Here is a 19,880-nt window from a genome sequence, read left to right on the forward strand (position 1 = left end):
AAAAGTTTCAAACATCCCTGCAAATGGTGCTCGCCCTTCATAAAATATACTTGACTAAGCGAGTAGGCGAGTAGAATTCACAAGCCCTGGATATGTGTCTGCAAAATGTAAAAGGTCAGATGCATGAATGGACACATAAATAAATGGATATGATAAAATTCTCTGACAACAGTTTGTCCAGCTTTCTCCCGCAGGTGCTAATATATAATGCAGTCATAATCATAGAGCAAAGTGAGCTCTGGAGGCTAACTACAGTGTATGGTAGTGCAATAGATCTGTAAATGTACAGACTGAAAGGAACTATTGATCACTACTTTGCGTAAGTATCTAGTTCGCTTTGTGTATTTGTTATGTAAGAGGAAAGAAAGTAAGACTAATCAGAATGGATGGAGTTGCAGGCAGATAACTTGGCAAACTAGGTAGAATATTGTAGTTTGAGGCCATCTCACTTTCAGGGTAGCTTGTATAAAGCAACAGGGTGATAAGCTAGAATACCAAAGAGTATGGGATTAGCTCATGGGTTGAGCACCAGTTGCACAGATTCATGCAACCATCAGGTTACAGAACTAGGTTTGCCATCAATAGCATTTGTGTGATCATGTACATTTTTAAAAGTGTTGACTCGTCAATGTGATACATCTTCCCCAACAAAATGAAATCTAGTTGGCACTGAGATTTAGATACACTAACTTAAACTTTACTGTAAAGCTTGGAGATGATGCAGTGTTTTACATTAGAAATACTGTAATATGCATTGTTTAACAACTTCAATTTTTAGAAATGGAATTACAAGACTGTTTTAAAAAATAAAGTTAGCTCATACTGGTCTTTGCCTGGCACGATATAGCCAGCATGGTAAAAGTGTCATCTGGTTACTTCCGGTTTGCAATTATTTGAAAGGAAAAAAAAATATTGCCTAGCACTCACACACAGGCCTTTGGCAGTTAAAGTGGAGTAGATTATTACTGCTGCACTCTCTCTCTATTTTCCCCTTTGAACTTGATTGAACAGAGAAAATGGGGTAGGGAGATCCCTAAAGGCAAGAGTGGAATGCAGGGTGAGCTGTGCTTTCATTGAACATGGAAACTTAAATAGCTAGCTTTGCTACACAAGTGCTACTCAAGTATCAATTTAATTAGCAAACCTACGTAATTGCATAGCAAATTGCTACGTGACACTGCTTATTTTATGTCTTACGCCTGCTCCAAAGGCAATATAGACTCTGTCCTTTCCAAGAAGAGAGCCTGCATCCAAGCCTGCTTCTCTGCGGCCTCTAGCAACACAGCTGAACTCTTTTAAATCTGCAAGGAGCTGGCCAGTCGCTCGGTAGTCTCCACCTCTCCTGTTCCCTCCCAGGCCTTCTGTACGGCTATGGCTTCTCACTTCACCACTAAAACTCAAGACATCCTTCTCTCTCTCTCTCTCTCTTTCTCTCGCTCTTTCTCTCTCTCTCTCGCTTTTTCTCTCGCTTTTTCTCTCGCTTTTTCTCTCGCTCTTTCTCTCGCTCTTTCTCTCTCTTTCTCTTTCTCCTCCTTTCTCTCTGACTACACCTGACAAAGTTTCTAGACCAGTCCGATCTATGAGAGTGTTGTCCAAACAGGTGCTCCCTTGCTCCTCCAGAATCCTCAAGCACCACATTGACACCCTCGCTCCAGCTTTGGCCGATTTTCTGCCATCACTCATTTGCCACTGGAACTTTCCCCTCTCTCCTCAAGCAATGCCCTCTACACCTCCCTCCTTAAAAAGCCTTCTGCCGATCCTACCTATCCGGCAATCTATGGCCCGATGTCTATCACTCCTTTCCTGGGCAAACTCCTGGAAAAGTTGGCCATCTTCCAGCTTACTCTCCACACTGAATCTGTTGGTTGTCTCAAAGACCATCAGTCTGGCTTCAAGGCAGCCAGAGGCACGGAAACTGCTCTCCTGAACACCTGTGAAGATCTGTTCCCACTTTCCCTCTCTCACTCTGGCCGCCCTCCTTGGGCCCTCTTCCTTCACCTTCCTTTGAGGCAAAAAGGCTTGCTGTCATCGTCGACTCCACTCTCTCCTTCTCTCCTCACATCAGACCTTGCCAGGAAGGCCCACTACCAGCTGCACCTCTTCAGAGGTATTCTTCCTTTCCTCACTTTACCCCAGAAGCTCACAGTCTCCAGGCCACTGGTTCTCTCTAGGCTGGACTAATGCAACAGCCTCTTTCTCAATCTGCCTTCCTCTACTCTCCACCCTCTGCAACTAATCTAGAACAGGACTGTAAGATTTGTCCTTGGCCTCTACCCCAATCACTATATCTCTTCAGCCCTGAATTCTCTCCAATGGCTCCTGGTGGCTGCAAGGATAAAGTTCAATACCCTCTGCATTGTCCACAAGGCTTTCTGGAGCCGGGGCCTGCACCACATCCAACTCTCTTCCAAAATACATTACTTCTCAAGCCCTCCGCTCAGCCACATCCAAGTCTCTGAGGGTCAGATGCTTCTCCAGGCAGAGTGGGTGGGGGGTAGATCTCTCTCCTCTGCAGGTGCCTCCCTCTGGAAAGGCCTCCTGCCCCTCTGAAACCTGAGCCTGAAATCTCTCTCCTGAACACCCGTGAAGATCTGCTCTGTAATCTCGATTCTAGCCTTCCTTTCAACAGTCAATCATACCATCCTGATCAACCATCTACGTGAGAACCTTGCAGGACTGCAAGACCTATTCTTGGCCTCTACCCCAATCACCATATCTATTCAGCCCTGAAATCTCTCCAATGTCTCCTGGTGGCTGCAAGGATAAAGTTCAATACCCTCTGCATCGTCCACAAGGCTTTCTGGAGCCGGGGCCTGCACCACATCCAACTTTCTTCCAAAATGCATTACTTCTCCGCTCAGCCACCTCCAAGTCTCTGAGGGTCAGATGCTTCTCCCGGCAGTGTGGGGGGTAGATCTCTCTCTCCTCTGCAGGCGCCTCCCCCTGGAATGGCCTCCTGCCCCTCTGAAACCTGAGCCGAAACACCTGAAGTTCCGGAAGCAGCTCATAGGTGGTACCAGCTCCATTAATACTTTTTCCAGTAGTGTTAGAATCTCCTGTTCTAGGATGACAAAATGTTCTGAAGACCTCTTTCTTGCCCGAAGAGGGTGGTGTCGTGGTGTTTCGATGAACTTTATGGAGTACCCTTTTGCCTCTGTCGCAAGCACCCAGCAATCGGACGTTATTCCCTCCCATTGCTGGGTGAAAAGTCTTATGCAACACCTGACTGTGGATATGATATGATATGCAATTTATAACGCGCCTATACACAAGTGTTTCAAGGCGCGGGATGCATGGGAGGGAACGTGAACCGGCCCTTAATTTGTTGGCAGGGGCTGCTGAGTCTCTGGAGGCAGCAACCATGCCTCGCCCTTCTCCTTGACGAAACCCTCTTTGCTGGTTGTATTGATAGGCGGTAGATTGAGACTAGGGACTATAAAAAGAGGAGCCAGATGCCCCAAATCCTGGTTCGTTGGACCCACTGAACCCTTGGCTACAAAAGTATGTAGTGTGTTAAAGACACCCCTCTGGACATTTCGTTTATCAGTAATTTTAACTCGTGTTTTTATAGTCTCATGTTCTGTTTTTGTTTTTTTGGCGGTTTCGAGTTCTTCATCAACAGCCTTCCTGAACAGAACTACATCTTCAATAGGCATGCTGATCAGTGTCGCTAGTGTTTGAGGTTTGAACCAGGAATTACATAGCCATGAGTACCTTTTTAGAAGCAATGACTCTCTCTGTGGTGTCGGCTGAGTCCAGACCATTTTCTAGAATATTTGCGCCACTTGCTTCCCCTCTGTTGAGATCTTAAGCAAATGTGACCAAGTAGGTTCAGGCACTGAACTCTGGGTTTTTAGCACTTCATCCTATTGAGTGTTGTTGTAGCTTGCATGCAGTGTTGTATTGTTTGCAATCCTGGTCATATAGGCGTCTGAGGTGGTAATGCGCTTTCCTAAAGTGTATAATCGTTTACACTCTCTTTGTTAGGGCATGCTTCTGAGGTAGAGAGTGGAACACCAGCTCTTTCTGGTAATGGTGATACTAAGGAATCCGGTTTGACATGCCCCCTGATATATAGGGGATCAGAAGGTGATGGTTTGAATATTTGTTCTACCCTTGGGTTCACTGCTCTTTTGAGCGAAGGTGTAGAGAGATGGGGAGATTCTGATTTTTAATGGACAGGAGCAACATGGCCTAGCTACCTGGCCTCTTTTTATTAAGAATGTCATCCACAAATCCAAAACTATCAGGGACCGTTTCTTCATTGTGGATGTGAAAAGGTTGAGCAGCCCTCTTTAACAAGTCGTTATGCAGCAACTGGTCATCAAGAGGTGATGTGATACCGCTATCAGGTGTTGTAATATCTGGGGTGTCAATGATTGTGACAGCTGGGTCATCTAGGTATAAAACATCAGTTTTCACTAGGGCCGTCCTGGTCTACATACCAGATGTCTTGATCTGCTTGATTTTGTTGATTATCCCCCAGTAGTGTGTCATGTGATGCATCCATGGCTGTAAGAGTGGGAGCATGGGTGGGTGACGAAGGGCATTGTGGTTGACCTGTCTCTAGGGATACAGACATCTGTAGGTCTGATTTTTGGTGAATGGGATATTTACTCATGAAATTGACAAAAGAAGAAACCTTGTTCATAGTATCTTCAAAGCGTTACTTTTTCCAGGTCCCTGTCTTAGGAGTGTCTGCTAAGGGGAACACCAAGGCATCTGGGTCTTCCCTTGGTCTTTTTTCTGAAGAGATTGGGATAGAGGAGAATGAGCCTCTTCATACTGGAGTGCCTCTTTAGAGGCTGCAGGAGTTTGTGTTTTATGGTTATGGGACTTTTGTGGTGGTGTTCTGTCAAAGTGACTTGTGTTTTTTCGAAAGATGTGTCGATGCCTCGGAATCATCTGTCGAATGTGATTTACGCATAACTATATTCACTGCTTTAGCTTTGTCGCCTTGCAGCAAATGCTGTTGTTTCTGAACTGCAAAGCACCTGCTGCCGTTGTGCTGCCTTCTTTCGACGGCTCGTTTCAAAGAGCGGCCCAAGGGGTATGTGTTGGGTGTGCGTCCTTATCACCCGAGGCTTTCACCAAAGAAGTGCGCTGCAACTGCCTTTCGGGGCTGGGGAATGATGCGCAAGAACCCGATTGTTCCCTCATGGTGGTGTTGAGCTCTGAACCGGAGACTTCACTGCCCTGGTCTTCCTGATCAGATTCAAAGAGACCGGCAGCGGTTTCCAACTCTGCCATCATGTCATGTTCACAGTTTCGTTCGACCCTCCTTTGGGGTTTTAGGCCTAAAAAGTTTACAGGATGCGCAATGGGCCTCTTGATGATCACTAGAAAGGCAGTGTTTGCACACTCTGTGTGTGTCCTTCCACAGATATTTTCTGCTACAATTTGGGCAGAATTTAAATGGAGTTCGCTCCATGGTGGAAACTATTAAGGGCAGCAAGACGGAAACTGTTGGAAATGGATATATGCATTCTTTGAAAGAAATGGATCTGTCCCCCCGCTGTCATGCCTGCGCCATGGGCGCATACATTGGCGATCAATATGGACAAATTGTTATTCATTTATCTACAGAAAACTCTTGGATCAACCGCTATTTACTATTTGGACTTTATTTCCCATTTGCAAGACTTTGGTGCTTTTTTATTTTTTCCAGAAAACTACACTTACCATAATGCACTTGGCTATAACCATCTATTCCTGGCTATTCCTACTTTTCTTCATCAGCACTACAATCCCCAGAAGCCCTAGGGATTTGCTCTGCTTCCACCAGCTCAGGAACCGAGAGGGAGGTGGCCGATTGTCTGCAGGTGTGCTGAGCCAGGTGCAACCAATTAGCCTGCCTCTGTGCTGGGCTGGGCAGTATAAACCCTGCTGCCTGCGAGAGCTCAGTCTCTTGCATTGAGAGTCCTTCCGGCACCTTATTGCTTCGAGCTACAAACTTTCTATGCCGTTTCCTGATTTCACCTGCTCTTTGTTCCAGTGCCATGGTGGGCTCCTGCCTTACAGTCTGCTACACCCTGCTGCCTACAGCCCTAGCCTTTTGGGCTCCCTGCCTCATCCCTGCTCCTCTGGGCGTCCTGCCTTGCAGCCTGCTACACCCTGCTGCCTACAGCCCTAGCCTTTTGGGCTCCGTGCCTCAGCCCTGCTCTTCCAGGCTCCTGCCTTGCAGCTGATCACGCTCTGCTGCCTTCCAGCCTCCGCCCTTGCCCTGCCGGGCTCTCCACATTGTAGCCGATCACGCTCTGCTGCCTTCCAGCCTCCGCCCTTGCCCTGCCGGGCTCTCCACATTGAAGCCGATCACGCTCTGCTGCCTTCCAGCCTCCGCCCTTGCCCTGCCGGGCTCTCTACATTGCAGCTGATCACGCTCTGCTGCTTTCCAGCCTCAGCCCTTGTCCTCTGGGCTTCCTGCTCTGCAGCCTACCTCACTCCGGCTGCCTACAGCCCTTGTCCTCTGGGCTCCCTGCTCTGCAGCCTGCCTCACTCCGGCTGCCTACAGCCCTTGTCCTCTGGGCTTCCTACTTTGCAGCTTATCACGCTCCACTGCCTAATGCCTACCTTTTTCCGCTGAGTTCTCGGCCTAGCAGCCCTCTACAGTCCTCTGCATCCTTCTACGGTCAGCGGCCCTGCCCCTCGGGGCTCACTCCTTGCTGCCCGGCCCTTCTGGGTTCCTTGCCGTGCAGCTTGCTTTACTCTGCTGCCCTAAGCCCTTTCCCTCTGGGCCCTCTACCTTACAGCCCTGCTCCTGTGAGCTTGCTTATTGCTTTCCTGCTCCTCTGAGCTCTCAACCTTGTTCCTTACTGTCCTCTGCTATCCAATCCTGTTACACGACTTTCCCTTCATTTCCTTCTGCTAGTTTGCTATCAACCTCCTTTTCCTGGATGTGTCTTTAAGTATCTTCTCTTGTACTGTTTGTAGACCCTTTTGTACAGAGCTTGTCTGTTGGTTCCCATCAGTCAACCTCTGCCCCTTCCCTTGTCTCGTTTCTACATTACAGACACCCATAGCAGCTGTTCCAAGCCATGAGCAAACAACGTGGGCCTCTGTTATAGCAAACTGTGCAGAAGGCTAGAGTATTTCCTAAGGTTTGTGGAATACTCTTTTCCTATATCTGCATACACCCCAAGAGGGAATTCATTCTGTACCTTTTTCCTTGCTACTCTTGCCTACTCTTCGTTCTCTTTCCTTTCTGCTGTGTGTGTACTTATCTGTCCACTTTATTTTTGCACAACCACCCAAACCCTTTCTGGGTGTCCTGTGCCACTCTTAATAGAATGCCATCCCTGACACCCGCTCTCCCTACTGCTAGGCAGAAGCCATGTGTAGGCCGAAGCCCGTTGCCAGAACAATCATCTGTTTCGGTCGTCGAGTTGGTCTTCCGTCGAGGTAGCGTTGAACGATAACCGCTGAAATATTAGTAAAGTGATAACTCAAAGTGGCATAGCTGCAGGACTTGCGGGAAAAAAGCGTCTAACCATGATGGTGGAAAGAAATAGTCTGAGGGACTTCGATGTGTGAGGGATCATGGATACTGTCGACATCACACTAGGGATAAGATTACAAACGCGCCCAGTCGACGTCCCTTTTCGAACTTCGAAAACATCATATGCAATACTCTGCAGCCCCCACTAGATGTCGGCCTATGCAAAGTATTTGAATCTAATCGGATCTAAGCATCAGAAATAAGATTACTGTAAGTAATCTATGCCATAACAATAAATCCATGCCATAACAGCATGTATGTTCCCCAAGCGTCAAGAGATGTAATTGACTAACATTGGTACCTAATATATGAAAAGCTGTGGATGATCAAATTGGTATGTAAAGCCCACTAACCAATTTTTTGGAAAAAGAACTAAAGGAGAAGAACTGAAAGCTTTTTTTGTAAGTATTCATCGTCTGGATGCAGAGTAAAGGACAACAAATGGAGTACTCACCGTAGAGACGGACCTAACACGAGGAACTCTAGCAAACGGACGCTTATGGTAAGTGTGAGAGCTAACTCAACAGACAAAATACAGCTGAATAGAAGTGAAGAAAAGAAAAATAGAAAAAAGTGTATTGGAGGAAGCCATGCACCTGAAAGTTTGCTACTGGACCCACTGGTAGAAAATGGAGTATGACATGGAAGCCATTGAAAGAGCTACGTGGAAAACGATATATTGATGTACTAAGACGGGACGCAAGAAAAGGCATCTCATAGTGTAGCTATGACTACATGCATTTTAAGTCTGCTTTAAAAGAGTGGAAATGGAAAATAGTGTACCGCTGATGAAATTCCATGCTAATTGTTCTTAATTGTGAGCATTAAGGAGTGAAACATGTTGGGTAGTGAATGTAGAATTGGAGGGACTGTTGACATTTGAAGTAGTATGTGAGGTAGAAGTTTTAATGAAAAGAGGAAGTGGTAGTAGATTTCTAAGCTGCCATTTTCTGAACACTATTGTTTCTTTCCACAAGAATTGTACTATGACTGTTTTTTTAAGGTTGTAATAATTATGTACCAAATAATGCTGAATGAAATTATATGTCCAAAAGTTAGTGTATGAAGGTTTAATGACAAACGGATACACTTATTCAGATGCAGTAAAAGTCTGAAGCCAGATACCTACCTATCTACCTGATGGGTCTAGAATTTGTAACCTAACGAATACTAGTGTGTCTTGTTGATATTCTATATAGGGGGATTATTCCTATAGGTTGTAAAACCTTGCTCTGGTCGCTATTACACATTATTGGTATGTAAAGGAATACCAGCTTCCTCTTTAACTATTTCACCCAAAAACTATGGTAGTGATTCACAAAGAAATTACCAAGAGTAACTGCAAGTTACTCACTAGAGACAGTGTATTCTATTCACACAGCAAGTACAAGTATTAACCCTGACTTACTCCCGACAGAGTTTCTTTCTTTCCAGGAGTAAGTCTGTTATCAGTGATCAAAATAAAGATTTGATGAGCAAAAGCTAAACACAGGTTCGGGAGATTGGGCTTCACCCAGTAAGCAGGAGCAACATCTAGGGAATGAGAAGCTAAGACATAGCGTGCCACAAATATAACTTCTGCATTAGATGCATACTATTGTTTTTTGTCCATAGTTTATATGACCCACTATCTATGCTTGGAATGTCTTCTATAATCAGTGTGTTCCAATGCTCATTTATACACATTACAAAACACATAGACTTCATGTCATTTAAGTTTGTTTGAATAGCACCATTATTGAAAAGTAACTCCTGGTTGATGTTGGTATCAAGCTAAACTGGCTCTTCTAGGATGCAACTAGCGCCAAATGACTCTCAGCTCCCATCGATTTCCAGCTCTGAGTTACTCATGGCAATTTCTTATTGAGTCAAGGAGTGTTTCTCCTGAGGAAGTCAAATTAGTACCAGTGACCAGTGTCTGACTCCGACCCCTTACCAGAGGGTTTCGTACTGGTTTCAAATGTGTTAACTCAACATTATTTACTTTATTCTGTACGTTATTGTCACATTTTCTTTGTAGATTTCTTTGATAACAAAAATGGAAGAGCAGAAAAATAAATCTCCATCACCATCTCCAAACCAAGACAATATTCGGAAATTTACGGTATGAAATGTTTCTTACTGTTGAATATTTTTATATTCTCATGTCTAAACATTGTATAATTGTTGAAGGAAATGATATAACTGTGCCTCTGCTCACACTGCTCCCATTCTGTTCTCGTAACCTGGTAAAAGAACTTCCAGAAGATAACTACCACCTGCCCCCATGGGAGAGATGCACTCATTCACTGCTCGGCCACTGATACTCCTGGAGATTACTCATTTGAACAGAACAAGTCTGTTGATCCATGTTAGCTAAGATTTTTGTTGATCTTCTCTTCCCCATGGACCGCTAACCTTGTTTCCTGAGAAGTACTGTATGGTTGTGGCATAGGTGATGCCTTGTTTTTTTCTACCTTAGTTCTTCTCCAGTTTCAATTCTTGCTGCAAGCTAGGAATGGCATGAAGTGGAATGCGCGGCAGAGCACAGTTGATTGTTTTCTTTGTTTTAATTCCAGTTCATGCAGTTAGAGCTATGCTAACATTCGGGGTGATCTATGGGTGCATGTATGTTAAAAAGGATATGCTGCAGTGTGGCACAGCTCAGCAGAAGAACCAACAAACAGGTTTAGTCTTTTTTTAATTGTGAATTAGAGGGGTCAGATGAACGTTTATAGGAACTAGGGGAAATGAGCTAGAACGAAAAAAAGGGATGCAGAGAACAACCAGGTGTGTGAGGAAAAGGTGTTTAACAGGAAATAAGTGTGTGTTTGTTCTCTTGCTTCAAGTTTGACCCAGTGATTGTAAGTCCAGCTTCTCTGAGCTAGAAACAAAAACAAAAATTGGGCATATTAGTACCCTTGTGGAGCCCCCCGAGGGTCATAATCCTTGCATGGTTGGTGAACACCTACAAGTGTTTCACCATCTCTTGGCTTGATGTGACAGAGCCCGACACTTCCTTTGAAGTCTGGGTCTTCTCTTTAGTTCCTGCACACACATCACCTCCGTGGAGGAGTAAGTCTTCTCTAGGCTCATTGGGCCACACCTGGCATTTCCTGAGAGTGTTCGACCTAAAGCGAATGTCATTAGAAAGTGTTCTTTTTCGATTTACTGCTCCTTCCACCAGAGTTCAGACTATGGTTTCCCACTAGTCTTTCTTCTTAGGTTTCTCATCCTTAATCTCTTTCTCTCCCCTCAACCAGAATGACTATAGGCCCACAGAGCTACACTTTCAGCCCTTGGATCTTGAAATTGGTCCAGCCCTGCCCCAATGATCTTGCCACTGGCTTCTTAACTCCCCCTTGCCTACGTTATCCTTGTTGGTTTGATGCATGTTTGTTCCTATAGGATGCATTTCCTTCCCCAACCTGTTCCTAATGTTCACTCCCCCGGTTCCATCGCTTCAGCTCCTTTCTTCTTCCGATTTAACTGCCCTACTTCTTCCTTTTATATCCTTGCTCCATGGTTTCAATAGATGCAGTTCATAAAACAACATAAACTGGCAAGCTGGACAGTAAAAGAATAGCTACAGAAGCTGGAGGGCCTTGGTTCGAGGCATTTTAATGCTGCTCTGGAATTAATATTCAGTGTAGCAAATGGTAAACAGAAAAGAACGGAAGATAATGTTGTGAAGTTTGTAGCATTTCAGCAGTGTGCTATTGGGTCGCTTCTTCAGCTGCAGGCTACTTCAGAGCAACTGTGCAGTCTTAAAAGAGCTGCAAATCTGGAGCTTCATGGAGTCAGTGCTAAAGCGGTCAGATGGGACAGATCTGAAAGAGTATGCCACTGATGTTGTCACAACTCGTGTCAACACAGGAGGAGATGAGACACTGGGGCCTACCGGGAAGGTGCTTAGCCACCGCACCCGAAAAAGGTCACCTGTAACTTTGGGATAACAAACTAAGCTGGCCAAGTTCCAGGACCCAGATAACTGGCCTTCCCTGACTGCGCCCACCGGCGCCACTCCTAGGTCTTATTTCCGCGTCGACAGGAATAGACCACTTTCACCAGTGCTCCTGGGTTAGGCCTCTGGCCTTTTGATTCCACGCGCTCTTACCCGGATAAGTGTTTTCTTTTTGTCATCTTCTTGTCTTTATTCATATACCGCTGTACTCGGGCGACCACGCTCCTCCCCGGCTCAGGTCGACGTCAGCAGGCTCCTATAGGTGTTCAGCCTGTGAGGAGCTCTTCCCAACATCTGACCCCCACACTCTCTGCCTCTGCTGCCTTGACCCGACCATGGCTGGGAGTCTTGCACCACGTGCAATGCGCTTACACTACACGATCTGAAGATATCCCAGTGGCGGGAGCTCTTCAGAAGTTTGCCTCCAGAAGACTCGAAGGAATTTGTCATCCAGGCCCAAGGTAGGGGCACTGTTTTCATCCGCGCCTAGAGCGGGGAAGGACATTTCAGGTTCTTGTACCAGTGCAGGTACCGAGGCTGCTACAGCTATCGTCCCATCAGGCCGAAGGGTTGCCAGATCCTACCGGACACTGTGCTGAGGGGCCGCATGGTTCTATTACCGGGTCTTCGCCCGAAGTGGCTACGCCGTAGTACCGGACAGATGTCCGAGGGGGCGCCTGTACGCACCATGGACCCCACAAAAGCGCCTCCTTCCCCAGGAAACGTAGGAGCGGGAGGGACCTTTTCAGGTCCTGGTACCAGGGCAGGTACCAAGGCTGATACATCTACCAGCCATCAGGCTGAGGGGTCGGGTGATCCTAACTGGGACTGTGCTGAGGAGGCTCAAGGTTCTATTACTGGGTCTACACCTGGGGGGGCTATGCCCTAGTACCGGACAGATGTCCAAAGGGGCGTCTGTACGCACCACGCACTCCGCAAAGTTGTCTCCGTCCAGGGTGCACAAGCACAGGTGAGACCTTCCAGGTTCTTGTACCGAGGCTGCTACTACAGCTACCGGCGGCAGGGCTGAGGGGTCGCAAGATCCTACCGGTGACTGAGCGGAGGGGCAACAAGGTTCTATTACCGGGGTTAGGCCCGAAGGGCTACACCCTAGTACCAGACAGATGTCTGAGGGGGTGCCTGTATGCAGCACTTACAGCGACATCACAGAGGGCAATCGGCCTTCAAGGCCCCGTCCTGAGGTGCAGGGTGGGGCTAACCCCCCACCGCCAGGAGTTTTGGAAGAGGCAGGGGCCAACGCGGCAAGCACCCCGACACAGGCACGCGGTATGCAGCCCGACAAAATGGCCACCGGGCAAGATAAAATGGCGGCTCGTCCGGCACCCTCCCCCTTTCGGGAGCAGGTAGTGGAATGAGTTTCCAGGTGGGACTGGTCTTCACTAAGTAACGGGGCCTACGGCATACCCTTCATCGTCGCAGGGCCGATACACCCCGCAGACAGAAGGCAGAGTGGGTTCAGGCCACAGCACCCTCAAGGCTCTGCGCCACCTAGCGCTCCACTGGCCTGTGAAGACTGGTTTTCTTGAAAAGCCATGACCCTCATGAGGTCTCTGCAGATGGGTATCCTCCTCAGGGAGGTGATCAGGGACATCCCTCCGGGACGTCCCTCCGGTTCTGTTGCTAGCACCCACGGCCACTCCGCCCTTGGTTCCAACGCCTCCGGTTCCTATGCGGCCCCAGCTGCCCATGCCAGTACCCACAACACCGGCTCCCATGCCCCCAACAGCCTTGGCAGCTCCACAGCCTCCTTCTCAGCAGCCTGCTCCGGTCAGCACAGCTTAAACCCCATTTGGCGCAGCCTACCAACAGGTGCCTCAACGCCAAGTTTAGGCAGCTGGAAGGGGCCTCCTCTTGCTGTCGGCACTCTCACAGCCACACTCCTCGGCCACTTCCGGTGCAGCGCCAGGCTCGCTTCAAGGTAGGGCTGGCGGAGGCCAAAATTAGTTGTGCAGGACATAATGGAGTCCACCCTGGCACACATTGACACCTCAGGCTGTGCCATTTGCACCGCTACTGGCAGGCTGTCGAGTGCCGGGCTACGGGCGACCAAATTAGACCTGGACGCCTAGGAACGCATACTGAAGCTTCCCTTTGAAGGAGGTGGGAGGGGGGGGGCACCTGTTCCGTTCCACTACAGATTAGGGACTTGATAAGAGGAGGAACAGTCCCCTGACTGCTGAATCCTTATCCATCCTCACTAAGGCACCCCTAGGACATATAGCCAGACGCACGCCCCTGTTGGCGCTTGAGGTTTGCGGACCCTTGGATCCTCCCCGCAGTGTCCTCGGGCTACCGCATACAGATTCCCTCCTTCGCCTCTCTCCTCCCGTCACTTCCTCTCTCCTCTCCTCCCCTCCTATCCTCTCCCACAGATTGGCACAATAACTCTGTGGGCAGACATTCGCTTGCTTAAAGAGAGGCAGGCATCAGAAGAAGTCCCTGCCTCTCGGCGTGATCTGGATTCCTATTCACAGATTTTCGCCATACTTTGGTTACCCCAGCACGTATTGCAGCGACAATTGTGCACAGGAGTCTGGATGTGCTCCCTGGATCTAAAGGATGCTTACCTTCACGTACCGATCTGCAGCCCCATCAGTCCTCTCGTAAGTTCAGAATCATGGGCTTCCATTTGCTATGCAAAGTTCTACCCTTTGGCCTCAATTCAGACCCCAGGGTCTGTACAGGTTAGAGGAACGCGTGGCAGCACTACTTGGGGCCCAGGGTCACCATGCCTATCCATGCCTAGACTGGCTTATCAGGACTAGGTCTTCGGAGGCAGGCCCCCACACCGCCTCCACCCTTATGCTTCCACTACACGAGTTGGGATTTTCCATCAATCTCCAGAAGTCACAGCTGGTGCCCAGGCAGTCTCTAACGTTCCTGGGCCTCACCTGGGATACAAGCTCCGAGAGAATGTTCCCCTCAAAGGGCAAGATCACAGCCATCGGAGGCCCATAGGGCGTTTCTCAGCAGAGCAGTGACCTCGGCATGGTGGTACCAACGCCTAAATTGTAGTTGCACTGCACAGCCTCCTGGAGTTGAGAGAAGGGTTCCCAGGCGAAGCTGGTCAGCATTCCGCCACATCTCCGTCACAACCTAACCTGGTAGAGCACAGACAGCAACTTACGGATAAGCAGGCCCTTTTGTTAGCCAGCTCCGTGGGTTACCATCACCACAGACTCATCCCTAGCAGGATGGGAAGCAACCTTAGACAGCCAGAGTGTCCACGGAGAGGGTTCGGTCAGGAGCAGGCAGCCATATCAACTGGCTCGAGTGGATGGCCATCTGACTCACCCTCAAAGCCTATCTGGCGGCTATCAGAGCCTACTGGAACTCTGAGCAGGACGTTTTTTCTCATGCGCCAATCCAGTGGTTAAAAGACATTTGGCGGGCCTCACCAGGTTCTACCCGCCTGGGAGCATAAACCCTTTGGGCCAATGGCGTCTGCGGACATCAGGCTAGTAACCATTAGAACATCCCTCTTGGTGGGGACTTGCGTCTCCACGCTGTGTCCGAAATCCAAGCTCGGATGGCATCCGACCCATACACTACCTTTCACAGGGACAGGGTGGTCCTCAAAACGCTCCTGCGTACTTACTTGAGGTAGTCTCTGCATTCCATCTAAATGAGGTACTACTCCATACTTTCTTCGCAGACCCTAAGGACCATGCTCAAAGGGTTCTGCACTGTCTTCATTCTAGACTAGTGCCAAAGTTCTATCTGGACAGGACCAAGAGCTTCCGCAAATCTGAGGCTCTATTAATCACTTCAGCGGGTCAGGGCCAGGATATCAGGCTTCCAAGGCCTCCGTAGCAAGGTGGATGGTGGCCTCCTCAATGACGCCTGCGAGGAGCAACACAAACCACTTCTGGCAAACATCTATGCCCTTGCAGTCAAAGTCAAGGCCACTACGATGCCTTCCAGAGACATGTACCATGGCAGGTCAGCAGCAGGGTGGCCACTTAGGCCACTCCCTCGGCTTTCTGCAAGCACTACTGTTGGGATGCCGGCTCCAGGTCAGACGCAGCATTCTGGCAGGCAGTTTTAAGGAACTTGTTTTCTTGAGGGGATCACATCTCCACCCTGGTCCTATATTCAGTTGTCGCACATACAGTACGGAGGAAAGGGGATGGGACGTAAGAGTAATTACAAGTTACTCACAGTAGTGACTAACAAACTCTTAGTCCATAATCCCCTTTCCTCCATACGTCCCACTATACTGCCCCCTAATAAATCTGGTGTCACTTAGGCAATTTTAATATTGTCGACACCTCATTGGGAACTGAGGAGTGGCGCCGGTGGGTGGAGTCAGGGGAGCCCATGCTCTAAATTTAAAGGGAAGGAGGTTTTTTTCTGGTGAAAAAGGTTCCATCTCTCGTCCCTAGCGAGGGACGCCCATACAGTATGGAGGAAAGGGGACTATGGACTAAGAGTATGTTCGTAACTACGGTGAGTAACTTGTAATTTAGTTTAGACAGGCCGTACCTGCTTAGAGAACATTATGGATGGACGATGTACTTGGATGCTTGGAGTTTCATGAGATTGGTATGTTAAGTTATTGGATTTTATACAAGTGCCCACTGCCATTCACAAAGTAATACCCTCCACATCATTTCTCAGGGACATGTTGCTTTTGCTCATAATGGGTGTCTACAACAGAAATGATTGCGTTACAATCATATGGGGGAGTTTGGTTTGATTTAGTGCCATTGGTGTGTATGCTCTACTAATAAGGTTACTGTCTTTTTTTTTTTTTTTTTTGCCAAAATGATTCTAATCAAATTTTTTTTTTTTTTTAAAAGAAATGCCATCTACAGGTAGCTTAATTTGGAATCGATAATCATCTGAGAGCTGCATCCACATCTCTGGCACTATTGCATCTGAACTGTTTGTGTAACACTCGCGAGTTGTTTCATAGTTTTAGCCATTCACTGGCTTCAATGTTGGAAATAGATAATGCTACATTGGGGCACGTTCTTTTGTTCTGCCTAAAAGCGCAATTTCCTATGAGATCAGAATATTGTGTAAATTAATTAACTATTTTACAGGGCCTGCGGTAGTGGCCATGTAGTTATGGTTAAGTTGCTCAACCCCTAGGAAGAGCACTTTTTGGGCAGTTTAAATCTTTGCTCCCCTGGATGAATCCTTACCAAACTTTGCAAAAAAAGTATATGGCCCGTCTGAATTTTTCTGCCAGGTTTGCTGAGGTTTTGTCAGGGGGGGGGGGGCAAAGTTGTAAGGGGTCCCCAAAATGTCTGTTTTTTTTCCATAGATGCAATGGAAACAAAAATGTGCCCACGTCTACAGCTCAAACCGCTGGATGAATTTTCACCAAATTTGCGGCTGGAGCAGTGACTTGGTCTCAAAAGCGTGCTTCTGTAAATTTTTGATAAATCCGTCCAGTAGTTTATTTTTTTAAACGGCACAAAAGTAGGTCAAAACAAATTGGTGATAACTGGGTTCAGTCCGCGGACTCACTTCCCTGATTGAAAAAGATGGTGACGTGATATCTGTGGACATCAGATGCGCCCACTGATTGGATGGTGAAAAGTGTGAAGTGCGTCACATTTTGGGAAACGCCCGCCATGTTGGATTCACGGACACCCACCAGTGTACGTGAACATTGTGGTAAAAACCTAATTAAAAAAACACAACATTGCACTTGTCAAACTCCTCAAACAATCTCTGGGGAGGTGGGGGATGATGAGGATGAGGATGGGATGGAAATGGGTTTTTCCCATCCCCAAAGTCCACGAACAGTCCGGATGGTTGGGTACAGTCCTGTGATGTTCACGAACACTTCAGATGTTCGGGGACATCTATGCCTATTTCTGCATTACTATGTTGGTGAAAAGCAGTTTTTGGATGGCTTATAACTTTGGCGCCACTCAATGAAACTGCATGAAATTTGGGAATTTTATTCTAGACCTGATTCTGGATGGTTTTTGGAGCTGTTTTGCCAAGAGCGAATGAAATTAGAGGGGTGAGGGGGGGCCCAAAATATTGTAAAGGCTTATAAATGTGGTGCCATTTGACAAATCTGCACAAAAGACTTTAGATCTAGATATACATGTATTCATAATGTTTGGTGGGATTTTGTCAAGAGCAGGCTAAATTAGAGCGGGGTCTCAACATTTTTAGATGGCTTGTAACTTTGTTGCCGTTTGACAAATGTGGACAAAGGTTTTCAGAAAGATTATAGACCCAACCTTGCATTCTCGTGTAAAGTATGAATGGATTTTGTCAAGTGGGGGCTAAGTTATATGATTATTGTATGTACACACATTTTGACACTTAAAACATGGGCGGATTTCCAGAAAACACGTGTAAGGAGCATTGGCAAGGACCTTAAAGCATGGTTTTGCAACTGTGCCCCTGTTTTATTTTTTGTGTCATAATGTAGGTACGAAAAATAGTGATATACCTTTGGTGACTGAGTTTGTTTGTTTGGTTATATTATTTGTAATGCGCGCCTTACCCGGAGGTAGCAGGGCGGTACTGAGGTAAAACCTGTGACCATGGGCAGTGGCCAGATTGTTCCGGTCATGACCTTAAGCCATGAACTAGACAATCTGCCTTACTGGCCATGACCACGAGGGACGACAAATGAGGTTAAAGTGGCCATGTCCACCTGAGATCGGCTATGTGGTAAAGTTATTTGAAAGTGGGATAGGTTTGAAAGGGAAAATAAAAATGTGCTTCTCATAATATGGTCATAGAGTTCTCTCTTTGCCTTCTGCAGGCTGCCATGGAAAGGGAAGAGGGGCTCTGTATGGAGCTCCGCCTTACCTTTCCATGGTGACCATCTTGGAAAAGGATTTTCCTTCCTACAGCGGGATGCCTTGGGAACCAGGGGTGCTAATGGCTTTCATCCCCCATTGCATGTGCTGGAATGGGGGAATAATGGTCTGGAGTCCCTAGAACGGGGGATGAACGCCACATTATTCCCATTAGCATAACACAAAATGCTAATGGAAATGTTGGAAAATCATATTGAGTCAATGTACTTTACTGAGAAATGTAAAGTAGATGGAGCCTATAAGATATATTTTTTTCTATTTTTTTGACTGTGAAAGGTGGTTCCTAAAGGAACCTTTCTTTTGATGTTTTTTATTTTTGCAGGAGAGGTTACAACGTAAGGTGGGGGGAGGGAAATGAGGGAAGAGGCACCAAGCACTAATATAGAGTGGCATGTGGACAGGGGAAGATGTTGTGCGTGTGTTACGTCTAAGGTAGGGGGAGTGTTTCTCATTCACCTTGATTACAGCTTCAAAAGCACTTCAAAATTGCTTCCCCCTGCAGAGTGGTTTGTTGCAGTATATGCAGAGGACTGTTTTAGAAAGATATGGATCAACAGCCTCTTTTATTGCTTGCAAGGTAGCTGGTGGGATTTTGTTTCCCAGAGAAGTAGGCTGTGTGGTTACAGTATTGGTTGAGGAAGATGAGGTGGAGGAAGACAGCCTACTATTTGCTAAGAAAGGAACAACCTTTCTGAGAGCATGGCAGTTGTTGGATTGGGTGTGGCGGCGCATGGAGGTGGTCTCATAGGAGTATCGTCCAGGTAGTCTGTGACTGATTACAAAGTTACACTCGGTGCATTTAGCTTTAGCCTTTGTTACATTCCCAACAGTGGTAAAGAACTGCCCCACCCATGATTCTCTATGGGTGCTAGAGATAGGCACTTCCTCTACCTCATCTTCTTGGTCCTCTTCTCATTGTCTTTAGAAGTACTGCGCTTTTTGTTGTTGTGTAGGTCCTCCAGCTGGTGGTGGTGGCGGCTCTTGGGGAGGAGGGATGGCAGTACCTGATGCCATTTTTAAGATAAATAGCAGTTTTGTTAATATTCTTCGAAGTATATGCTCTGTAGTAGATTGTTAATGAATAATGAGTAAGAATAGGTGTAGGAACTGTGCAAGGGTACGTTTTGAGCTTTGAAAGTTCCTAGATCAGTAGAAAATGCAGTTCTGAACTGTCCTCGAAGCACGTACCCGATTGCGCATTGCGGCCGCGTCATCATGCCGCACGTGGCACTGTCCAGAAGGTCCGCAATGACGTCAGATGTTCGCGGACGTCGACGGACGCAAAAACAGTGGAAAAAGTGTACAGAAGTGTTCAAAATGATGCTAGAAGGTGGGAAATGGCAAAGTTTTAAGGTGAAACTTTGTAAATTGGACAAACATGTTTCGATATTGGATTAAGTATGATATTAGTAAGTTGGAGGAAAATAGCATGCACTGGTAAAAACCCATGAAATTCACTGAAAAATCTTTGTTAAAGGGACGTTATGGTTACGTTGCACTAATAAAAATCTATGAAATTCAATGAAAAAAACGCTATTAAATGGATGTTATGGTTACAAGTAAAACCGAAAAACCTCAGAAATGTGCTAGTTATGGTAAGCTATGCAACCACTGTGCACTG

General features: G+C 47.0%; 1 protein-coding gene across 9 annotated transcripts in view; it reads left to right on the top strand.

The window, feature by feature from the left end:
- SENP7 (SUMO specific peptidase 7) overlaps positions 1–19,880 on the top strand; it is a 1,759,378-nt gene that overhangs the window by 85,748 nt on the left and 1,653,750 nt on the right. For 6 of the 9 annotated variants that reach the window (XM_069637251.1, XM_069637256.1, XM_069637250.1 and 3 more), the window contains one exon: positions 9,516–9,599. The exons of the other annotated variants lie outside the window; for them this stretch is intronic. In XM_069637251.1, coding sequence (XP_069493352.1) covers positions 9,516–9,599 — 84 coding nt within the window. The remainder of the gene's footprint in view (positions 1–9,515; positions 9,600–19,880) is intronic. 9 annotated transcript variants of the gene reach the window in all.

This window comes from Ambystoma mexicanum, chromosome 7p, assembly GCF_040938575.1.
Source record: "Ambystoma mexicanum isolate Mex_15411 chromosome 7p, UKY_AmexF1_1, whole genome shotgun sequence".
NCBI classification, from domain to species: domain Eukaryota; kingdom Metazoa; phylum Chordata; class Amphibia; order Caudata; family Ambystomatidae; genus Ambystoma; species Ambystoma mexicanum.